Below are 19,293 nucleotides of genomic sequence, written 5' to 3'. Positions count from 1 at the left end.
TTTTTTTTGGGGGGGGGGGGGGGGGGGTTGATATTAATTGCATATCAAAATCGCTCTCTGCGCCTCATCATACCTTAAACTGAAAACAATATGCAAAAATATACATCCAACTATATTTTAAATAAAAATATCTTTTTATAGATTATGTATAGTAGTAACCAGTGACCCCTCTTCAAGGGGCAACTAATTTTTCTGTTAGATTATTTTGAGGCGCCTAGCTTCCTCAAGCCCACCAAATTGCACTTATGTAGAATGTAGGTATCTATTTGTTCAAAATTATATTTTTATGTACCAAACTCAATCAAAAAATATCTGCCATATTCGAAAAATGTTCTACTTGAAATATGAAATAGAGAATTGATATTGTTATTAAAAAAAATGATGACGATAAACTTAAAACGTGTAAATAATATTATTTAAAAAGTTAAAACTTTTCGAAATGATTAGTCACTTAAATGGATCACCTTTTATGGTGTATACTGTATACATAATAGTAAATATACTATAAAATCGATGGAAATAAAAGAAAATAGATAGGTACCTACTTACCACATTAAATATTCAATACCTATACCTAATAAAATAAAATAATTTAACTAAGGTAATCATTTAAGGCCTATGTCTGTATACTTGATAATTATTTATTTATGTTGATCATTTAATCCACCAACTTATAGCCCATAATTATGAGGACGGGGTTATCAAGGATAGTTTGGAGTAAATGTTATAAATAACAAAAATCCGGTTCTTAGATGATTTAATTGTTGTCTGATAGTCCAACGACAATACCGTGTGATTTAATTTATCTACTCCGCTATTCGTCAGATGGGAAAAATGACCGTTCTTCTGAATAGTAAGTACCTATATCTATAGCATCATTCGTCATTGATTATTAAATAAAAACAAACGTTTTAAATTGATTACTGTTATGAGTTTAACATTTGTAAATTTTAAGATGGAGTTAATATCGGGCTTACACATTTAAAAAATTAAAAAGCGGGTACCGCTCTGTGTAGGTTCGTTATATGGTTGACGCGAAATCAGAAAAATCATTATTTTTCGTTTATACTTTAAAGTTTAGATATCTTATTTCACACAAATTAGAACTTTCAATATATATTAAAATTTAAAAATTGCGTTTATATATTTAATTTTTAGATTCATTGGTTACAGTATTTAGTACATATAAGAAATCTTTATCCATAGGTATAAAAGTTAAACATTTGCTACATTTTGTAAAAATTTGAACTTTTAATACTTAGGTATAAGACCAAATTTTGCATATTTAGGTATTTTTAAACTATTATTGCAAAAACGTTTGAGGAACTTTATGCATTAAATTGTCAAGCTATTTTATCGACATTTGTAAAGAAAAAACCAAAATTAAAAATACTTAAAAAAAAGATTTTGAAAATTATATCTTGTGGAGAAAATTATAAAATACAAATTTGGTAAAAATTTCATTTACCAACGGTTTCTGAATTACAATAAAATAAGAAAATTGAATACCTAATATCTATCTTGCAATGCCGAAAATAATTTAACTTTAATGCTTGTAAAAAAATTATTTGACGTTCCGCTAAGGTTTTTTTTTTAAGGTAAGAAAACTTTTTGTGAATCTTGTATTACATTTTCTAATCCTGGATATAAATAGCAGCATATTTATGAATTTCTTACACAAAATAATTTACAAGTATTCGTGATTTTGACGAATTTTATCAAAATTTTAACTTAACATTTTTAACCGGGTGATTATTTTTTTATTGACAATAGTTGGAAACCTAGGCGCCCGCAGAAGTTTTTCTAGGGGGGGGGGGGCAATGTTAGGATTTGAGGATACATATTATAATTTTACTAGGTGTTTTAAAATAATAACCTTTTTTATTATACCTACTCGTATACAATATATTATATTTTATTATATTACAACTTATTTTATACTTTAAATTTGTTGTTTAGTATATAGTAATTTATCTTAAAACATTCAATTAAAAAAATATTTTGAAAAAGCCAGGGGGGGCAAATGCCCCAGCTTGCCCCTCCCTGCGGGCGCCTATGGTTGGAAACTTATAAAATCGAATTTCTTCTTATGCCTACAAATTACTTAAAATTAGTCAAAATATTTTGAAAATGCTATGGTGTTTAGACCATTAATGGGTAATTTAACCATTCAGTGAAAATTTAAAAATCTTTGAAGTTTACATTTGTAACAGTTTAAGAAGAGATAATACCCCTACCATTTAGTTTTTACGCCGTGCTAGATTAGCTAGTGAGTATATATTCATATAACTATGTAATATTATGTATTACCATTGATTATAGAATAGACTATAATTATATTCTATAATCAATGGTATTACATATTAAAGATATGTACTTAATACTTATGTATCTAATATCTATAGTTATTAAAATATTTTTGTTCCTATTAAACTATTGTTAAAGCAACTTAAACGGCTAAACTATTTATTTCCTCATTTTATTAGGATTCTCATTAGAAGATTTAAAATGTAAATACAAACAGTTTCCTGAAGAATTTATGTTCGGTACTGCTTCTTCAGCATATCAAATCGAAGGAGCATGGAATGTTGACGGTATGTTCATATTTGTTATATTATCAAAAATATTTAAATAGGACCTATTTATACCTATTACCTGGTAGGTACATCAAAATAACTTCAGAGTTAATTATTTGACTTTGTTATGAAACTATTGGTTCTTTGATTTGTTTAGGATCTAAAAATAATAATGTAAGATGTTAATAATGATAATAATATATAGATATAAAAATATGCAGTTATTAAATAATAAATATTTAGTTAGGTATGCGCCGTGCACAATGGGCTATGGTCCCTTAAGGCAAATTTGGAAATTTTTTAACGAATTTATAATTATTCTTAACTAAATTTTACCATAAAATCTAAGTAAAACATTAACTAAGATCACTCAAATTAAATTTCCAATATGCTTTTTACAAGGAAAAACCGAGAGTATATGGGATCGAGTCGCTCACACTAAACAAGAATTATTCGTTGACGATTTAGAGACATATAATACAAATAATATTATCGATGAAAATAAATTATCGTGTGTATCGAAAGGAATGCCGATGTACAGAGCAAAATCTAAATATTACCATGAAGGTATTACTGGAGATATTGCTTGTAATAGTTATTATAAAGTTGATGAAGATGTTAAGCTTCTTAAAGACCTCAAGGTAAGTATTTCTTCAAAACAATAGCTATCTAACAGGTGTTCAAAATAGTAAAAACCTTCCAAACTGTCAATCTAATACCTATACCTTATTAAATTATTATTATAATTTATAAGTATTCTTAACTACCTACTTATATAATTATACTACCAATATATAATAATAATATTCAATAATAAATAATATGAACAGTTTTGACGCAATTGAGCATTAAAATTTCTTTTACGAAGTCCTAACACGTTCTTTTGGTTGGTAAATTAAATTTGAGCATAAATTGTACGATGTTATACCATATTTGCCACAATTTTGAGTTACAAAATTACGCAAAAAATATTAATTTAAATAATTACGAAATTTTCAATTTGTTTCTCTAATCCCATTATCCCAACTGCTCTAAGGCAAACTAAATAAATGCGATACAAGAAAAAATAATTTAAAAATAACTAAAACATATTGAATGTTTGAAATACACAATCATCGTTTACAATAAATAAAATTATATATTGATTATAGGTCCAATCATATCGATTTTCATTAAGTTGGCCACGTATTTTACCTAGAGGTGAAGATAGTTACGTTAATCCTGCTGGTGTTCAATACTACAATCGGTTAATTGATAAGTTGCTTGAGAATAATATAACACCTATAGTAAGTATTTAAAACATTTTTCACTTAGTTAATGTTGCGTAAAAAGTAAGATCATAAAAAGAAAAATCGATGCCTGTTAAACATAATTGTTAACTTTTTTTAGTACCTATTAGAAAACTATTTAAAAATATTAGGTAGGTAAATAAGAATTTTTTGTCAAAATATTATTTGCTTCTCAGTTATGTCCTTAAAGTATACCTCACTTAATTTATTGCTATAGACAACTTGAATTCATGAATTTATTGAAAATATGTATAAACCTAATTTAATAATTTGATAATTATTCTAAATCATAAAAAAATTAAAGACAAAATTCAAGATGACCGCTTTTGAAATTTTTTTAATTAAGTAAACTTAAAATAGACAACATATCAACAGAGTATAAAGTTTCAACACTCCTAGAAAAGGCTAGTAAGTAGAAAGAAAGTTGAGTTCCATTTACCTTCAATTATTAAATAATAAATATACCTACCAATTTACCATTATTATTATATTTATATAATTAGGTATATCTATATATGGCTATATCATATTATTTAATAAAGCTTATATAGCTACCGTCAGTCCCCTGCCATACCAAATTGTTGGCTCTTGTATTTTGTATAGGTACTAAGTGTTTTTTGTGGGCCCTATAAATTATTATTTAATATTTTAATATAAAAGAAGCATTCCTATCAACATTTCAAAAATAATAATTTAATTTCAACGGGCCTCAAAATCGTCTGACCCCTATGCTGGCTATACTCCAGGTTAACAGTCCACTTCTTATGAGGGTCATGGCTATAAACGAGTTCCGCCAATACCTTCACCGTGCATACAAAAAATGGTTATGACTTTATGATTCATAATATTATCATAGTATCATACGCGATTAAAGTGACTATTTCACAGTTACATCCTAATATTTTGAACTTTGTTGACAAATTACTAGAAGCTCAAACAAAATTTTAATATTTTGTGTCAATTAAATCCCCATCACTAAATAGTAAATATAACTACTTAACATAATTGTTTTGTACTTACTCACTACTGTGTATGAGTATCGATGTATATGGTATTCGTTTATTAATATTAACGCGTATCTATATAGATACCTACATTTGTTATATTTTTTCTTAAAAAAATGATTATTTTAAAAACATTTATTTTTACTGTCCCCACAAGTTCAAGCTATCGAAATCAGTCCTTGTTCGGTAGTTAAATGTGGTAGGAGCTAGGTATGATTTACTTTATACAACATAATTTAAGAATTAATCATGCAACAAGAAACGCTAAAAATCATTTAAATTTCAATGACATTTTAGGTGACAATTTATCATTGGGACTTGCCTCAATGTATACAAGATTTGGGAGGGTGGTGCAACAAACAAATAATAGAGTTCTTTACTCTCTATGTTCGAGTGGTGTTCAGAACGTTTGGCGATCGTGTGTGTAAAAAAACTTTTTTAATTTATTGTTCGAATAATAACGATTACTCTTCTAATAATTTATCATATTTTATTTTAGGTGAAATATTGGATAACTATCAATGAACCTTACTTAGTATCAGAGAGCTACGGAAATGAATCCGGAGCCCCTGCATTAAACAAAAGTGGTTTTGGGGATTATTTGGCGGTTCATCATACAATATTAGCACACGCAACTGCTTACCATCTATACAACCGAGAATTTAGACCATTGCAAAATGGTTAGTACCCTGAAACAGCCTTTTATTTCTCGTTTCCCTCCTAAAATAATATACTGCCTATTATATAAACAAATGGTTCTATTTTAATTATCATATAGCATAAATTTGATATAAATTCAAAATTATTAACTGAAATGGCATTTTAGGACAAATAGGTATAAGCTTAAACATGGAATGGTACTATCCAAAAAATGTAAATTCCTTAGAAGATCATTACGCTGCCCATCGAGCTCGTATGTGGCAGTTTGGAATTTTTGCCCATCCGTTATTTTTCGGAGACTATCCAGAAGATGTAAAAAAAAGGGTTATGGAGATTAATAAATTTAGCGGAATATCATTGAAACGACTGCTTGATTTTAATGAAAATGAAAAGTATTTAATCAAAGGTACCTATTATTAATGAATAATAATGTTTCTGTATTAATTGGATTGTATAATGATATAGGTTAATCGCGAATAATTTCTCTTAAAAAAAAATGTAAATATTAATTGCCAATTGTTATGTTGTTATACAGCTAACAAGATATTTGTCAAACCAATTTTGAAATTGGTAGTATGAATAACTATAATGAGATAACAGATAGAATTTATTTAACCAAAACATCAAAAACTAAAACATGTCTATTTTATTGTAGAAATATATAATGGACAAATCACAAATATATTGTTAAATTGATAATATTGGAGTTATCGATTAAATATATTTTTATCGTAACATTAACAATTATCGTACCTACCTATATTTGTTTTTGGGTTATAGGTTTTTTTTTTTTCTTATAGTAGGTAATAATTACTAAAACTAATTTATGGTGATTTATACATTTTGTTAATTATTATTAATTGATTAATATTAATATAATTTGTAAAAATGGTCCAAGTCAACAAGTATGTTAATTGATTTTAAATTTATTATTATTATAGTTTCTAGGATTAAAAAATGATAATTGTTAATTTGATTGATTTGCGGTTTAGTGATTTGAGAATGTTGGCACTTATATAACATACAAGTTAGACAATTATACCAATTAAAATAATGTTTTATTTTTTATTCAGGAACATTAGATTTTTTGGGTATCAATCATTATTTTTCTGTTCATGCAACAAAGCTACAATCAACTCAGAATCAACCATTAAAGATTCTAGATTCTAATTTTGAACTATCATTAATTGAAGAGATTCCTTATTCCAATCCCACGTGGATAAAAGTTTGTGCCAAATTATGTTATATGAATTTATTTTATTTTTTACGAATATTTATTTTAATCAAGGAAACTCCTAAAGGCATGCGTGATTTGTTGTGTTGGATTAAAGATACATACGGAAATCCGAAGATTATAATTACTGAAAACGGCGTTTCAGACAAAGGACGAAATGAAGATGAGGACGCATCAATTAAAATAAAATATCATTATGTAAATATACTTATATACCTATTTAATTAAATTAAATATTAACAAATAATTCGTATTACTTATTAGTTATTACTAGGGTTCGGAAGTTATGGGAGCAAAAAAAGGCAAAATCTGCATGCTGCAAATATGCAAGAAAAAATTATAAATTATGCATTAAAAAATGTGAAAAATGTAAATAATTAAAAGTATATCAATTATTTATTAATATACACAAAAAAAAATTATAAAAATATATATTTAAAAAAATTGTTTTATTTAAAACTCTTATATATAAAAAAAATAAAAAAATATGGCATGTTACCAGTTGGCGTTTGAGATTTTATTGAACTGAAAAAATGTAACATTGTTTAAAATAAATTGGCTAAGAATGAAAAAAAAATTAATTTTTGTAGAAAATATTAATTATGCATACAAATATGCGAAAATCGACGAAATATGCACTTTTTTCTTAAATTATCGAAATATGCAAAATATGCATTTTTAATTTTATATTTTTAAACTCAACATTGTGTCATTGTATAGCTCGGATTTCTAGCTTGGTCTGCTATAATTCAACAGCATACAGAACAATATGCAACTCCTATAACTTCCGAACCCTTGTTATTACACAATAATATTCAATAATTAATAAAAGTTATTCACTCAAATTTATAAAATTGATTTTATTCTGCATATTATATTATTCGTTACACAAAATGTGCTTGATTAACATTTAACAGTAAGCTAACTGTAATATGCCTTAAATAAAATCTTAATACTCTCGTACTTCTAAATAAAATGAAAGCATTATATTTTTAGGGCTATTTAAGCGCTGTTCTCGATGCAATATACGAGGATGGATGTAATGTGATTGGTTATGATGTCTGGTCATTTTTGGATTCGTTAGAATGGTTTTATGGATACAGGTAAAGTTATATAAAATTCATCTAAAAATAAAATAAGACATGAACAATATTACGTATAGAAATTAAATTATTTAAAAACATTTATATTTTAATTAATTTGATACTCGAGTATAGTTATTTGTACTTATTTCTGCAGTATAGTTTTATTATATTTATTTTCATTTTTAATTTTTCTTGATATTTTACTTTGATTACAGCCTCATACTGTCATACTCTTATAGGTACCTATTGATTATGAGGATATTTCAATTTTATGAATACTAATACGGCAATACGTACCTATTTCATATTTCCATTTCAGATAGTGATAACTGATAACGAAATAATATATATACATAAAAACTTTTGGTTACCTACGCGTGGATACTACCTAATTTAACTAAAGTTACTTGAGAAAAAACCTAATAATAAATAATTATGAGAACAAGAAGAAGAAGAAATAATAATAATAATACTAAACACTATTATGGGGATAAATTATCGTTAGCTGACATTTCTAAATGCCCAGTCATAAAATATATTCAGTGTGGAAATTGGTATCCTATACAGCGGACATTATTTTTATTCCAATAGTTCTATGGTGTTTGGTATTGAAAAGTTTAATATTTTAATTAATACTTTAACGTATTGTAATTGTTGAGCTAGATTTATAATAATTAACTAGTTAAAAAAAATTTTAATACTTGAAAAAATATCTGAATGAATACTTTTATTTTATAGGGCAAAATTTGGAATATACAGAGTTGATTTCAATGACAAGAATCGTTCTAGATATCCCAAGAAATCATTACAGTTTTTTAAACAGTTATTTCAAACAAAAACATTACCCGATGTATTAGATGATTTGTATTGTGAAAATAAAATTATTGAAAAATAAAGTTATTAGTTTTGGTTATACTTATCCCACAGACTAAGACATACTGGGATATTATAATAGTAGTCTATAATATACATTGTACGCAACACTTCTCTTCTGACATAGTATACAACTGCGATTCTTGTGCAGTCTAATGGCAAATGCTATATATATAAAATTAAATAATAAAATGTTTATTTTAATTTATGATATTAATTATTAAAAATTGTATAGATAATAATAAATTAGACATATTATCTTGCATATAATTTTAATTCTTGAATATACATATTATATATTTGATACTGAAAAACTCGATCTACGATATATTATTATACATTTATACATACTTAAGAACTTTTTTTTTTAGAGTACAACATTAAAGATAGAAATTGAGGTTAGATTGTATATACGGATAGTTTACATATTTTTAAATTAAATTGTAGAGGCCTGTTGCTTTTAAAAATTACATATCATCTTCCAATTTTCTTCTTAAGTACTTTTATACATATCAAATTAAGTACAAAGTATATGCACTAAGTATATAAAAGATAATTTTAGACTATTCTGGAGATGAATAGATAGTGAATCTAAAATTCAACAGCTTTAAACGTTACCAATACTATTATCTATCTAACTATATAAATGTGAAATGAAAATCTTTGTAGGTACGGGGTAAACTCTGGAACTACTTATTATAAGATCTTCTTGATTTTATTTTTAAACGAAAGAGTATAGGTTAGGTAAAAATACTATAATAAGTAAAATAGTTTCACCATCTTTCCACTAAAAAATATATTAAGTATTAAATATTTTTGTATATTGTAATTTGTAGGTTGCTATTGGTTAATGGATATTTGTTTCCAATCTTTAAGATATTGTGAATAATTTAATTATTAATTAAGTATTTCGCATTTTCGCAATATTTATCAATATTTTTGCGCTTCATTAGGTTATCACTAACTTTCAAAATTTATAGGATCCAAAAAAGGCAAAATATGTACAGAAAAATGATAAAATATGCATAAAAAAATGTGAAATAGGCAAAAATATATAATATATACATGTATTATATATTTATGAAAAGTTTATTACTTATTAGTATATTACTTATTAATATAATACATAATGAAAAAATCTAAAAATGTATTAAAAAAAAAGCGGGTAAGTCGTGGATGTCGCTCTGCTGTACAATAGGTTACTGTAATGAATGGGATTAAATTTGAATGCAATGATATGTATCATTGTATACGAAAAACGATTCTGAACGGAGATGATTTGTCAGTCTAGTATATATTATATTTAAATATTGTCATATATTCTATTTTGAAACAAACATTTTATTTTTCAATTAAGACGCATTTTGCATAAGGCATAGTTAATCAATTAGTGTAGTTATCATGTAGTTATCATAATTCATAATACCTTATATTATCATAGATATACGAATATCTGGTTTGAGGATAAATCGTTATCATTATGCGATTTCATAAAAATTTAAAACCCAATCGCTCAATACATTTTTCCTATTATGACGCTTCAAATTTTCTCTATAGCTATTTGAAGCAAAACTTATGGAAAACTTGGTGTTACATTTTATAAGCTTAGATATAAATACAAACAATATTATGAATTTTTAACTACAAAATAATTTGCAAATATTCATGGTTTTGACGAATTTTTGTCAATATTTGAAATTCAAATGCTAATAAAAATTTAATTTGAATTTCCGGTGGACATTTTTTTTGTGATAAAGATTGACCAATTTGTAAGGAATCTTGTATTAAATTTTCAAATCTTAGATTTAAAAAGAAAATTATTTATGAATTTCTAGCTTATAATAATTTGCGAATTTTCGTGATTTTTACGTATATTGTCAAAATTAAAATTTGAATGCATGTAATAAAGAAATGTGGCTATATATTTCTTTTATTTTTCAACTGCTATTGCAAAACTATATTATGAGCCTTGTATTAAATTCTCAAATCTTAGAATTAAAAAGAAAATTTTTTATGAATTTCTAGGATAAAATAATTTACGAATTTTTGAGATATTTACGTATGTTGTCAAAATTAATATTTGAATACATGTAAAAAAAAATTGTGGCTATAAATTTATTTTATTTTTAAACTGCTATTGTAAAAATATATTATAAGCCTTGTATTAAATTCTCAAATCTTAGAATTAAAAAGAAAAACTTTTATTAATTTCGATCTAAGATAATTTGAAAATTGCCGTAATTTTTACGTATTAAGTTATTGAACTTAAAATACTAATAAAAAAAAATTGTGCCTATGTATTCTTATAATTTTTTAATCACTATAAGAATAACTTATGAGCAACTTTTTATTAAATTTTCAAGTATTTTGATAGGCCATAAAAATTTTATCGACACTTCAAAAAAAAAATTTCTGAAAAATTGAAAATTTCAGTTGTCTATAAATATCTCAAAAAATGTCAAAATATTTTGAAAATTAAATCATGTAAAGAAAATGTCAATCTTAATAACTGGTAAAATTTTCATGTTTCTACGACTTATACTTTTTGAATAATAACAAATATTTAAATTTGTTTGAGGATTAATCGTTATCGTTACGCTATTTTGAAAAAATTTAAAATTCAAACGCACTTAAAATTTTTCCTATAATGATGTTTCAAGTTTTCTCTATAGCTACTTGAAGGAAAACTTAGTGTTGTATTTTTAATTCTTAGTTATAAACACAAACAATTTTATGATTTTTCAACTTAAAAATTACTTGCAAATATTCGCGTTTTTGACAGATTTCGTAAAAATTTGAACTATAAACGCTTATAAAAAAAAATTGTGACTAACGATTTATACGACTCATAAGGAACCTTGTATTAAATTTTCATGTTTTTTTGGTTGTCCAACATTTTTTTACCGACACTTCAATTTTTAAACTCAACATTGTATAGCTTGGTCTGTTATTAATCGAGAGCATACAGAATAATATGCATTATGCAACTCCTACATATAACTTTCGAATTTTACTTATCACAATTGAATTGATTAAATAAATGCCCTAAAGAAAACCAATCATCGACCGCGATACGCGAGAAGCAAAGATATTGCGTTATATCAGCGAAAATGATAGAAATGCCAAAACCAATGGAACCCACAGAAATTCACCAGTCTTTTTGGTGGTGTAAAGAAATATTCGCATTTAGGACTTTACCTACAACGCTTCAATTAAATATGAACTGTGAAGATGATTCCTATGTATTTTTGGCAATATGACTATGATTACCTATTGAGTTTTTGTAAATTTGTAAATTCACGGGAAGTTATGAACATGACTATCGGAATACTGAACGACAAATTAAACACAAATATTGAATCATATATAATAATATAATAATATAATAATATATAATAATATAATATAATATATAATAATATAATCATATAGTGAGTGTTGGTATTTTTAATAGGCAACGAAGTACCTAAATATTATTAGTTTATGATATGGGTATGTTATACCTTATACCAACACAAATTACATACAAATCAAAATATGGCGTAGGTGTTCATAATAAATAATAAATATAATTTTGAATTGTTTTAATACAATTTATTTTATTGGTATTATTACAAAATATTATAAAGCTATTATAGAATTTGATATTCATTATAAAATTAAAATTGTATTCCAAAACATAATTTTATTTTTGAAAGATACTGAACTGTACAATTTAATTTAAGTCGTCATTTGATGTAAAAATAAGCCAATGGTCACGTTATCGAGGCTTTTCTCTTAATAAAAAAAAAAAAAAAAAAAAAAAAAAAAATTGTATTATTTAATTAATTATTTTACATATCCTTCTACTTAAACATAACATTTAATTTTTGAATCTTAAAACAATTTCATAAGGAAAAATTACAAACTAAAAATTAATTAATATTAGGAGTATATTTACTCGCTTATACGAAGCTTAATATGTTTACGAAGTCACTAATTTCGATAATTTCTTCTTGGTCCTATTTAATTTCTTACTTTCTATATTTTTTGTGTAACTATACTGTCGCATTCGCATAGTAATGAACATTACAAAGATGTTAGTAAATATATCTGTTTTATGCAAAGAACATTCCCATTTGAGATTCCTACTATGGTTGTTGAAAAATTCTTCTTGGGTTTCTTCAAAAACATTTATATTTTCAGCATATTTCTCAAAACATGATGATAAAATTAGTTAGATCAGCAGCTGGATGTGACGAATGACCATAAACAATTTGCATTGCATTCAAAAATTTTTCACATGATGTTTGAGATTTTAGTCTTTTGACTATGTATCTATTAACATTAATACATAAAACCATATATATAAAACAATATTCACTTTATTAATCTACTTAATATATACTACATTTTATTGCTGATGCTCTCAGAGTTTATATTTTGTTCGCTGACTATGTCTCTAAGATCACATATGCTAATAACAGGAACATTATCTAAAAAATTAAAATAAATTAAGGTTATAAGTTTCAGATATTGAATTAATGTACCTTCTAATATGGTACATTTCCAGATTTTGGTAGTTTTATTTTTATTATACTATATACGGATAGCATTCTGTACAGTTGTAAAAATGTGGGGGTACTTGGGTGGTCATTAGGGGACTACTTGCCGTATAATTCTATATTTCTATTGTAGATACTAGATAGCGCTGTAACCAATCGTAAGTTTTTCAATAATTTTGATAAGAACATTTGTTTTACACATTTTAACGTCTCGATGTGCAACATCCTATCTACAGCCGTGGGCCATATTAAGGTCTATGGTTAAACCACAGAATATATTCTGTGGTTAAACATTTTAAATTCAAACGATCGTTATCAACGGTGGTAAAGTTGAAAGACGTATACTCTTATATTGTTTAGGTCGTTTAGGATAATATAATATATTGGTAAATTATAAATTAAATAAAAATATTTTTATATTTGAAATCCAAAATTCAAATTTCGTACTTTATAATAACTAATAAATATTGGCTTACGTATTTTTTTGTTTATTCTGTATTAACTATACCACAATCGACTGTAAAAGAAAAGTGTATTAAAAAAAAAAAATGTCCGAGGTGTCCGGAAAACGTCGTTCAAGTTTTTTTCCAAAACCTGTTGAAGGTACTTTTTTCGAATATGTTACAAATATTAGTTGATGTATATCTTTTAACTATTTAGTATCCTAAAAAATAAAATAATTATTTTAGAGAATCATGAAAAACAATTGGAGCTGTTTAAGAATATGAATTGGGTGAATGATGAAAAAGAAAACATTATTTCTAATTCAATAATGTTTGGTGGTCTAGGAAAACAAGCATTACAAGAGTAAGTTTATATCTTAAAATAATGCATTTTATATCTGTTTGTATACAATAAATATATATGGTGTTTCTGAGGTAAAGGTTCAAAGTAATTCAAATTCACTAAGTTTGCCACTTATTTTTATTTAACAATGTAGTTATTAAAAATTTGATTTTTGGAATTTTTAAATATACTTGAATACCATATTTTCGAGTTCTTGACATTTTTTGTTCTAAACCAGCATCAGTGAGGTTTTACACTTCTGTTTTACAAATTACAACTCCTCCCCCCAACTTTATACAGTGAATTATTTTGCAGACAGTTTTTCTGGAGATGTTGAAATAAGTATCAGTATCAGAATCATAATACAAACAAGCAGTGGTGTAAATTTAACTAAATTTCTGGTGATGCAGAGAAATATTTAAATTTGAAACATACAATACTTTGGAAATTTCCGACAGAAAATTGTTCACCTATTTTCCTATTTGTAATTAATTATTAATATTAAAAAAGATGGTTGTTTGACAGTTAAAACTTTATAGGTTATAAATATGAACTTTTGAAACTGTAGATATACAAATTTTTATGATTTTCTAGGGGTGCAGAAATATAAACTTGCACCACAACATTTTAGTAATTTATATTAATCTATAGTATCAATATTTATAATTTATAAAAATGGTCCAAGTACAATACTAGTTTGATATTACATTTATTTTATGTTTTTGCGATAACATTTTTAAACACTACCTATTATAACATAATTATTCTTAATGTAAACATTTTTACAAATATTAAGCTATTTTAAATTATTTGAGTTTTAAATTAGGTTATTAAAATTTTCATAAAAATAATCCACTAAATAATTGACACCAATAAAAATGATTTTATCTTGAAACAGAAGTTTACATTATCATATGATATTGTCATTGCTAGTGGCCACATATAAACTTAACTTATGTAAACCATAAACAATTGCTTACGATATGTCGCGCATAAAATGCTCTTATTTTTGTGAAACGGTTAAGTTTAATACTAACAGTATGTTGAATTAATTTTTTTTTAAAACGTTAATTTAATATACTTTACAATTTTCAAGTACCAATAAATCATATTTTTTAATTAAATTACATCTATTTGTTTAAACATTTAATGTTATCTCATAAAGTCAAACTATTTTGAAAAATATATTATACCTTGAAAATACTAGTATAAACATTTAAAAAATCATTCCATGTGAAATCAGTTGAATATCCAATGTCGTAAAAATTTAAACTCTTCAAAAATTAATTTAACTTTCTGAATAAACTTTTTTTTTATTAAAGGTAGAAAACTTATGAGGCAATTTGTTTAAAAATGTTAAACCTTATATACATATATAAATAGAAAAAGTTGTTGTGGAGTCACACACAATTTTTTTTTTAATATCTACTAAAAACCACTTATTTATATGTTTCAAACTTATTTTCATATTATTATATACATGTTCCTTAGATATACTCAAAAATTGATAAGTCGCAAGCATGAATATCCAAAATTGGTATCTAGTAAACAAGAAGAACAAATTCATTTAAAAGAGTATGTATTTAATACAAATGTAATTTATAATTTATTTTCTTACACATGATATTAAATTTAAAATTTTACATTTTCCAGTAAATTACGCAAAAGCAAAGTTGAAATAAATTGGGAAACTGCTTGTGATGGATTAACAGACTTTGAACGAGAATTTACTTTAAATAGACCTAACTATAAGTGTTTAGTCGAAAAAATCCATTTACTCACCTTGCATACAGCTCTAGTCAAAAGATCCAATCATGAACTCCATAAGATTTTAAATGCCTATAATAGGCGGGCCAATGAAGAAATAAATAAATTACAAGAATTGTTTATTGATAAAATTGTAGAGGACAGTGGTGTTGGTACTTCATATTACAGTAATGATACAAATTCATCAACCATGGATTTGTCTGAGGATGAATCCTTAAAATCTAATTAAATTTTACAATATTTTTAATAATACAAATTAAATAAAAAAAAAAAAAATGTATTTGATTTAAAATTATAAGGTGTATAATCTGCATTTCAATACATATTAGAATTTTGAGTTAATAAATGAATAAATCCTAATATAAAACAAATTGATTCAAAAGTTAATTCTATATAACCAATTATTATTTCTAAATGAATTATGTATGTCTGCCATCTAATTAAATGTAATGTGCCCAAGATGGTTGTTATGTTAAGTATTGATGATATAACAATAGGTGGTGCTTTGTCAGTAAGGTTTCCTTTGCTGCCCAAAGCTATACGGCTTCTTTGTACTGGGTACAATAATACGAGAATGAGCCATTCAACAGTTGCTATCCTTGTTGGATATGATAATTTATAAGTTTTCAAAATGCAAACGGTTATCTCAATAATGTAATACAACAAAAAAAAATAACGATTAAAATAAAGAATAACTTGGTAATGTAAAGAAGGAGCCATATTCAAAACAATATTTATAAAAAAACAAAATAGTTAACTTTTATTACTAAATAAATCATTGTTTGATATTGATAGTAAATGGTTGCTAGGATACTAAAAATATATCATAAATCGGTCTATTAGGTGAGGGGTGGGGGTTAAACTTTTTTTTAAAAGGGCTACAGAGAATATATTTTTCTTCAAGCAGGCCCGGCTTAAGTGCTTAAACTCACCTAGGCAAACTTGAGTTTTGCCGCCCCTTACATGTAAATACTACATCAAATTTTTTTTTTACATAAACAATACTGAAATAGTCTTAATTTTGAGTTCATTTTATTTATTTACATAAAATTAACAATTAATTAGATTAATATATTTATAGACATGCAATCCCCTACTAATTTAAAATTAACTCTATTATAATAGAAAAAAGCGGGTAAGTCATGGATGTCGCTCTGCTGTAGGTACAGTAGGTTACAAGTGGGTTACTGTAATGGATGGAATTAAATTTGAATCTAATGATATTATATCATTGTATACAAAAAACGATTCTGAACAGAGACGGTTTATCTTTGCATATACCTATGAATAGTTCAACTGAAGTCGAAAATTTTTGAAAATTGCATGGTGAAAATTTCATGTTTTTATGGTCATTTGTTTTAAGCTACATCAAAAACCAAAATCGATTTTGTCGAAAACTGATTGTGCGTAAAATTTCCCGTTTTTCCCTTAATTTTTGTTTGTTTATCCCGATTATTTAGAAAAAATATTGAAAAATGTTTACATTTGACCCCCCAAAATACCAACTAGATTCACTTTCTGATTTAACAAAGTACTGAAGTCAAAAATCGAAGTATTTTTAATGCCCCAAAACGTGATGACAGACGTAAAAAAATAAAATATAAAAATAAAAACACACATCATGGTAAAATCAATACATTCATCGTTCTGCTCAGAATCTAAAATTAATAAAAACATAATAAAAATGTAAACATTTTATTAGAACTTGACAACAAAAATGTTAAATGCCACCCCTAAAAAATGCCGCCCTAGGCGTGGGCCTACCCCTTGAGCCGGGCCTATCTTCAAGGTATCATAAAAATACATACTACTATTTTATTGTGATGGACAGGGTGATAACTGAGAGCTACTTAATGTAGTAAATACTTAGTTCTAATTAAAGTGGATTTACTGTTGCCTCTGCTATTAAGTAAATTCTGAACACTAATGACTGGTTATACAGATTTTTACTATTCTCTCTTACCAACTTCCCATATATTTATTTTTTATTATGAATTAGATAGTGTAAGTATTAACATTGCATTTAACCGTGTTATCTTATTTAATTTATTATAAAATTGTGTGATTTAAATAATTGTTTAGACTTAAAAACTAATAAATGCAATAAGTGAGTAAAGTTTTACTGTATATCAGTTGTATTTTTTTAAATTTTTTTTTTTTATTATTATTAATTAAAGGCTTCAAATACAAAGGTTTTTTAGCCTACAATGGTTTACATGTTTAATTTATAAATATAATGAAGATTTGATAGTTGTAATGTGTTGTCTTTGGTTCTAGTCTTATATGTTGGTTGTGAGGTGGGCCATCTTGATAAAGTTTACTATGTTTTTTCTTGTCCTGGTCCGAGTGCGTCTTTGAGTGAGGAGGTGTTTATGTTTGCTTTTGATCTGGCGTTATGGTTAGTGGAGCATTCTAGGAATATATGATTAAGGGTGAGTTCGCAGTTGCATGTTTCACACCTGGGTTTGAGCTCTCTATGCATAAGATAGGAGTGGGTGATTCTAGTATGTCCCATGGGCACTCTGGCGATCATGGTCTCTTCATGACTTCATGTCGTGTAAGCTTGACTGGAGGGTCTGGCCATTTTTTGGTTAATGGTTTTATTTGTATTAGTTGTATTATAGACTTTTATAGTCATTATAATGGATATGTTAAATTTGAATTCAATGATATACCATAATTGTATACAAAAGCAATTCAGATCGAACCAAGCCTGTCAGCTTTTACCATTACTAAGTATATTTGATGATAATATTGTGATTAGTGATTTATTTTACTATTATCTATTAGGCATTAGTACAACAGTAAGTTTTTTCTAAGTGGGCACCCTCTTCTATCACGCCACCACACCTTGTACAAAATAATTAAAAACCATCAAAATTAACTATTGTGAATATTAATTACAGATTGTATATTTTATCTTTTCTAATAAAAAAAAATGATTGTTGAACATTTCTTTGAATACAAACTATAATAATATACTCTGAAAATTTCATATACCTACAAATAATATTTTTAAATTACAACAATGTTACTGAAACTGTTTCTCTTGGTTTTAATATGTTATTTCATCCAAATAGGAAAATTGAATGTAAGTATATAAAAAATAGCTGTTTATACATTTTAGTGATTTTTTACTTATAAGTTATATGATTTAATTTTACAATCCTCAGATATGGAAATTTAATTTTTGATAATTGTTAACAACAAAATAATATGAACATTTTTGAGAATATTTAAACTTTAAATACTTATCAAAAAAAATCATCCCTATAGATCTTAAATACTCCTGATCTGATTGGTATTACAACTTCATAACTACATATGAGGAACTTCAGCAAAATTATTTTGTATTTAAATTTTTAACCGTAGACCGTGGTGGTTTACCTCTACAACATCAAAATTGAAAATACCAGACTACAGTTTAGACCAGGGGTGTTCAACCTTTTTATGCAGCGGGCCACATATTTTTTTT

At 25.7% G+C, this 19,293-nt stretch overlaps 3 protein-coding genes across 4 annotated transcripts; 2 read left to right on the top strand and 1 right to left on the bottom strand.

Annotated features, from left to right (window-relative positions):
• Positions 1 to 45: 45 nt before the first annotated feature.
• On the top strand, positions 46 to 8,744 carry LOC107172029 (myrosinase 1-like). 2 transcript variants are annotated; one of them, XM_089222897.1, is made up of 11 exons: positions 46 to 853; positions 2,487 to 2,594; positions 2,979 to 3,217; positions 3,728 to 3,862; positions 5,167 to 5,289; positions 5,369 to 5,549; positions 5,696 to 5,935; positions 6,603 to 6,754; positions 6,818 to 6,961; positions 7,760 to 7,866; positions 8,587 to 8,744. In XM_089222897.1, the coding sequence occupies exons 1-11, from the start codon at positions 826 to 828 to the stop codon at positions 8,741 to 8,743; spliced, it is 1,614 nt and encodes a 537-aa protein (XP_089079023.1). In that variant the 5' UTR covers positions 46 to 825; the 3' UTR covers position 8,744. The 2 variants fall into 2 exon arrangements, with proteins under 2 accessions (XP_089079023.1, XP_089079024.1); XM_089222898.1 differs by lacking the exon at positions 8,587 to 8,744 and adding an exon at positions 7,038 to 7,132 and having other exon boundaries at positions 7,760 to 7,867.
• Positions 8,745 to 12,293: 3,549 nt separating this feature from the next.
• Positions 12,294 to 13,490, bottom strand: LOC149057650 (uncharacterized). The gene is made up of 3 exons (XM_089223469.1): positions 13,373 to 13,490; positions 13,112 to 13,253; positions 12,294 to 13,038 (listed from the first exon to the last, which is right to left on the bottom strand). The coding sequence occupies exons 1-3, from the start codon at positions 13,488 to 13,490 to the stop codon at positions 12,915 to 12,917; spliced, it is 384 nt and encodes a 127-aa protein (XP_089079595.1). The 3' UTR covers positions 12,294 to 12,914.
• A 7-nt stretch (positions 13,491 to 13,497) lies between these two features.
• LOC107165850 (uncharacterized) lies at positions 13,498 to 16,189 on the top strand. The gene is made up of 4 exons (XM_089224626.1): positions 13,498 to 13,868; positions 13,955 to 14,072; positions 15,543 to 15,626; positions 15,705 to 16,189. Exons 1-4 carry the CDS (start codon positions 13,814 to 13,816, stop codon positions 16,045 to 16,047), a joined length of 600 nt encoding a protein of 199 aa, XP_089080752.1. The 5' UTR covers positions 13,498 to 13,813; the 3' UTR covers positions 16,048 to 16,189.
• The last annotated feature ends 3,104 nt before the right edge of the window (positions 16,190 to 19,293 follow it).

The sequence above is a fragment of the Diuraphis noxia genome, unplaced genomic scaffold, assembly GCF_037042655.1.
Source record: "Diuraphis noxia isolate RWA-SAM2 unplaced genomic scaffold, SU_Dnox_SAM2 contig0003, whole genome shotgun sequence".
Classification (NCBI taxonomy): Eukaryota; Metazoa; Arthropoda; class Insecta; order Hemiptera; family Aphididae; genus Diuraphis; species Diuraphis noxia.
The sequence above is the reverse complement of the archived record's forward strand: the minus strand, read 5'-3'. Positions and strand labels throughout refer to the sequence as shown.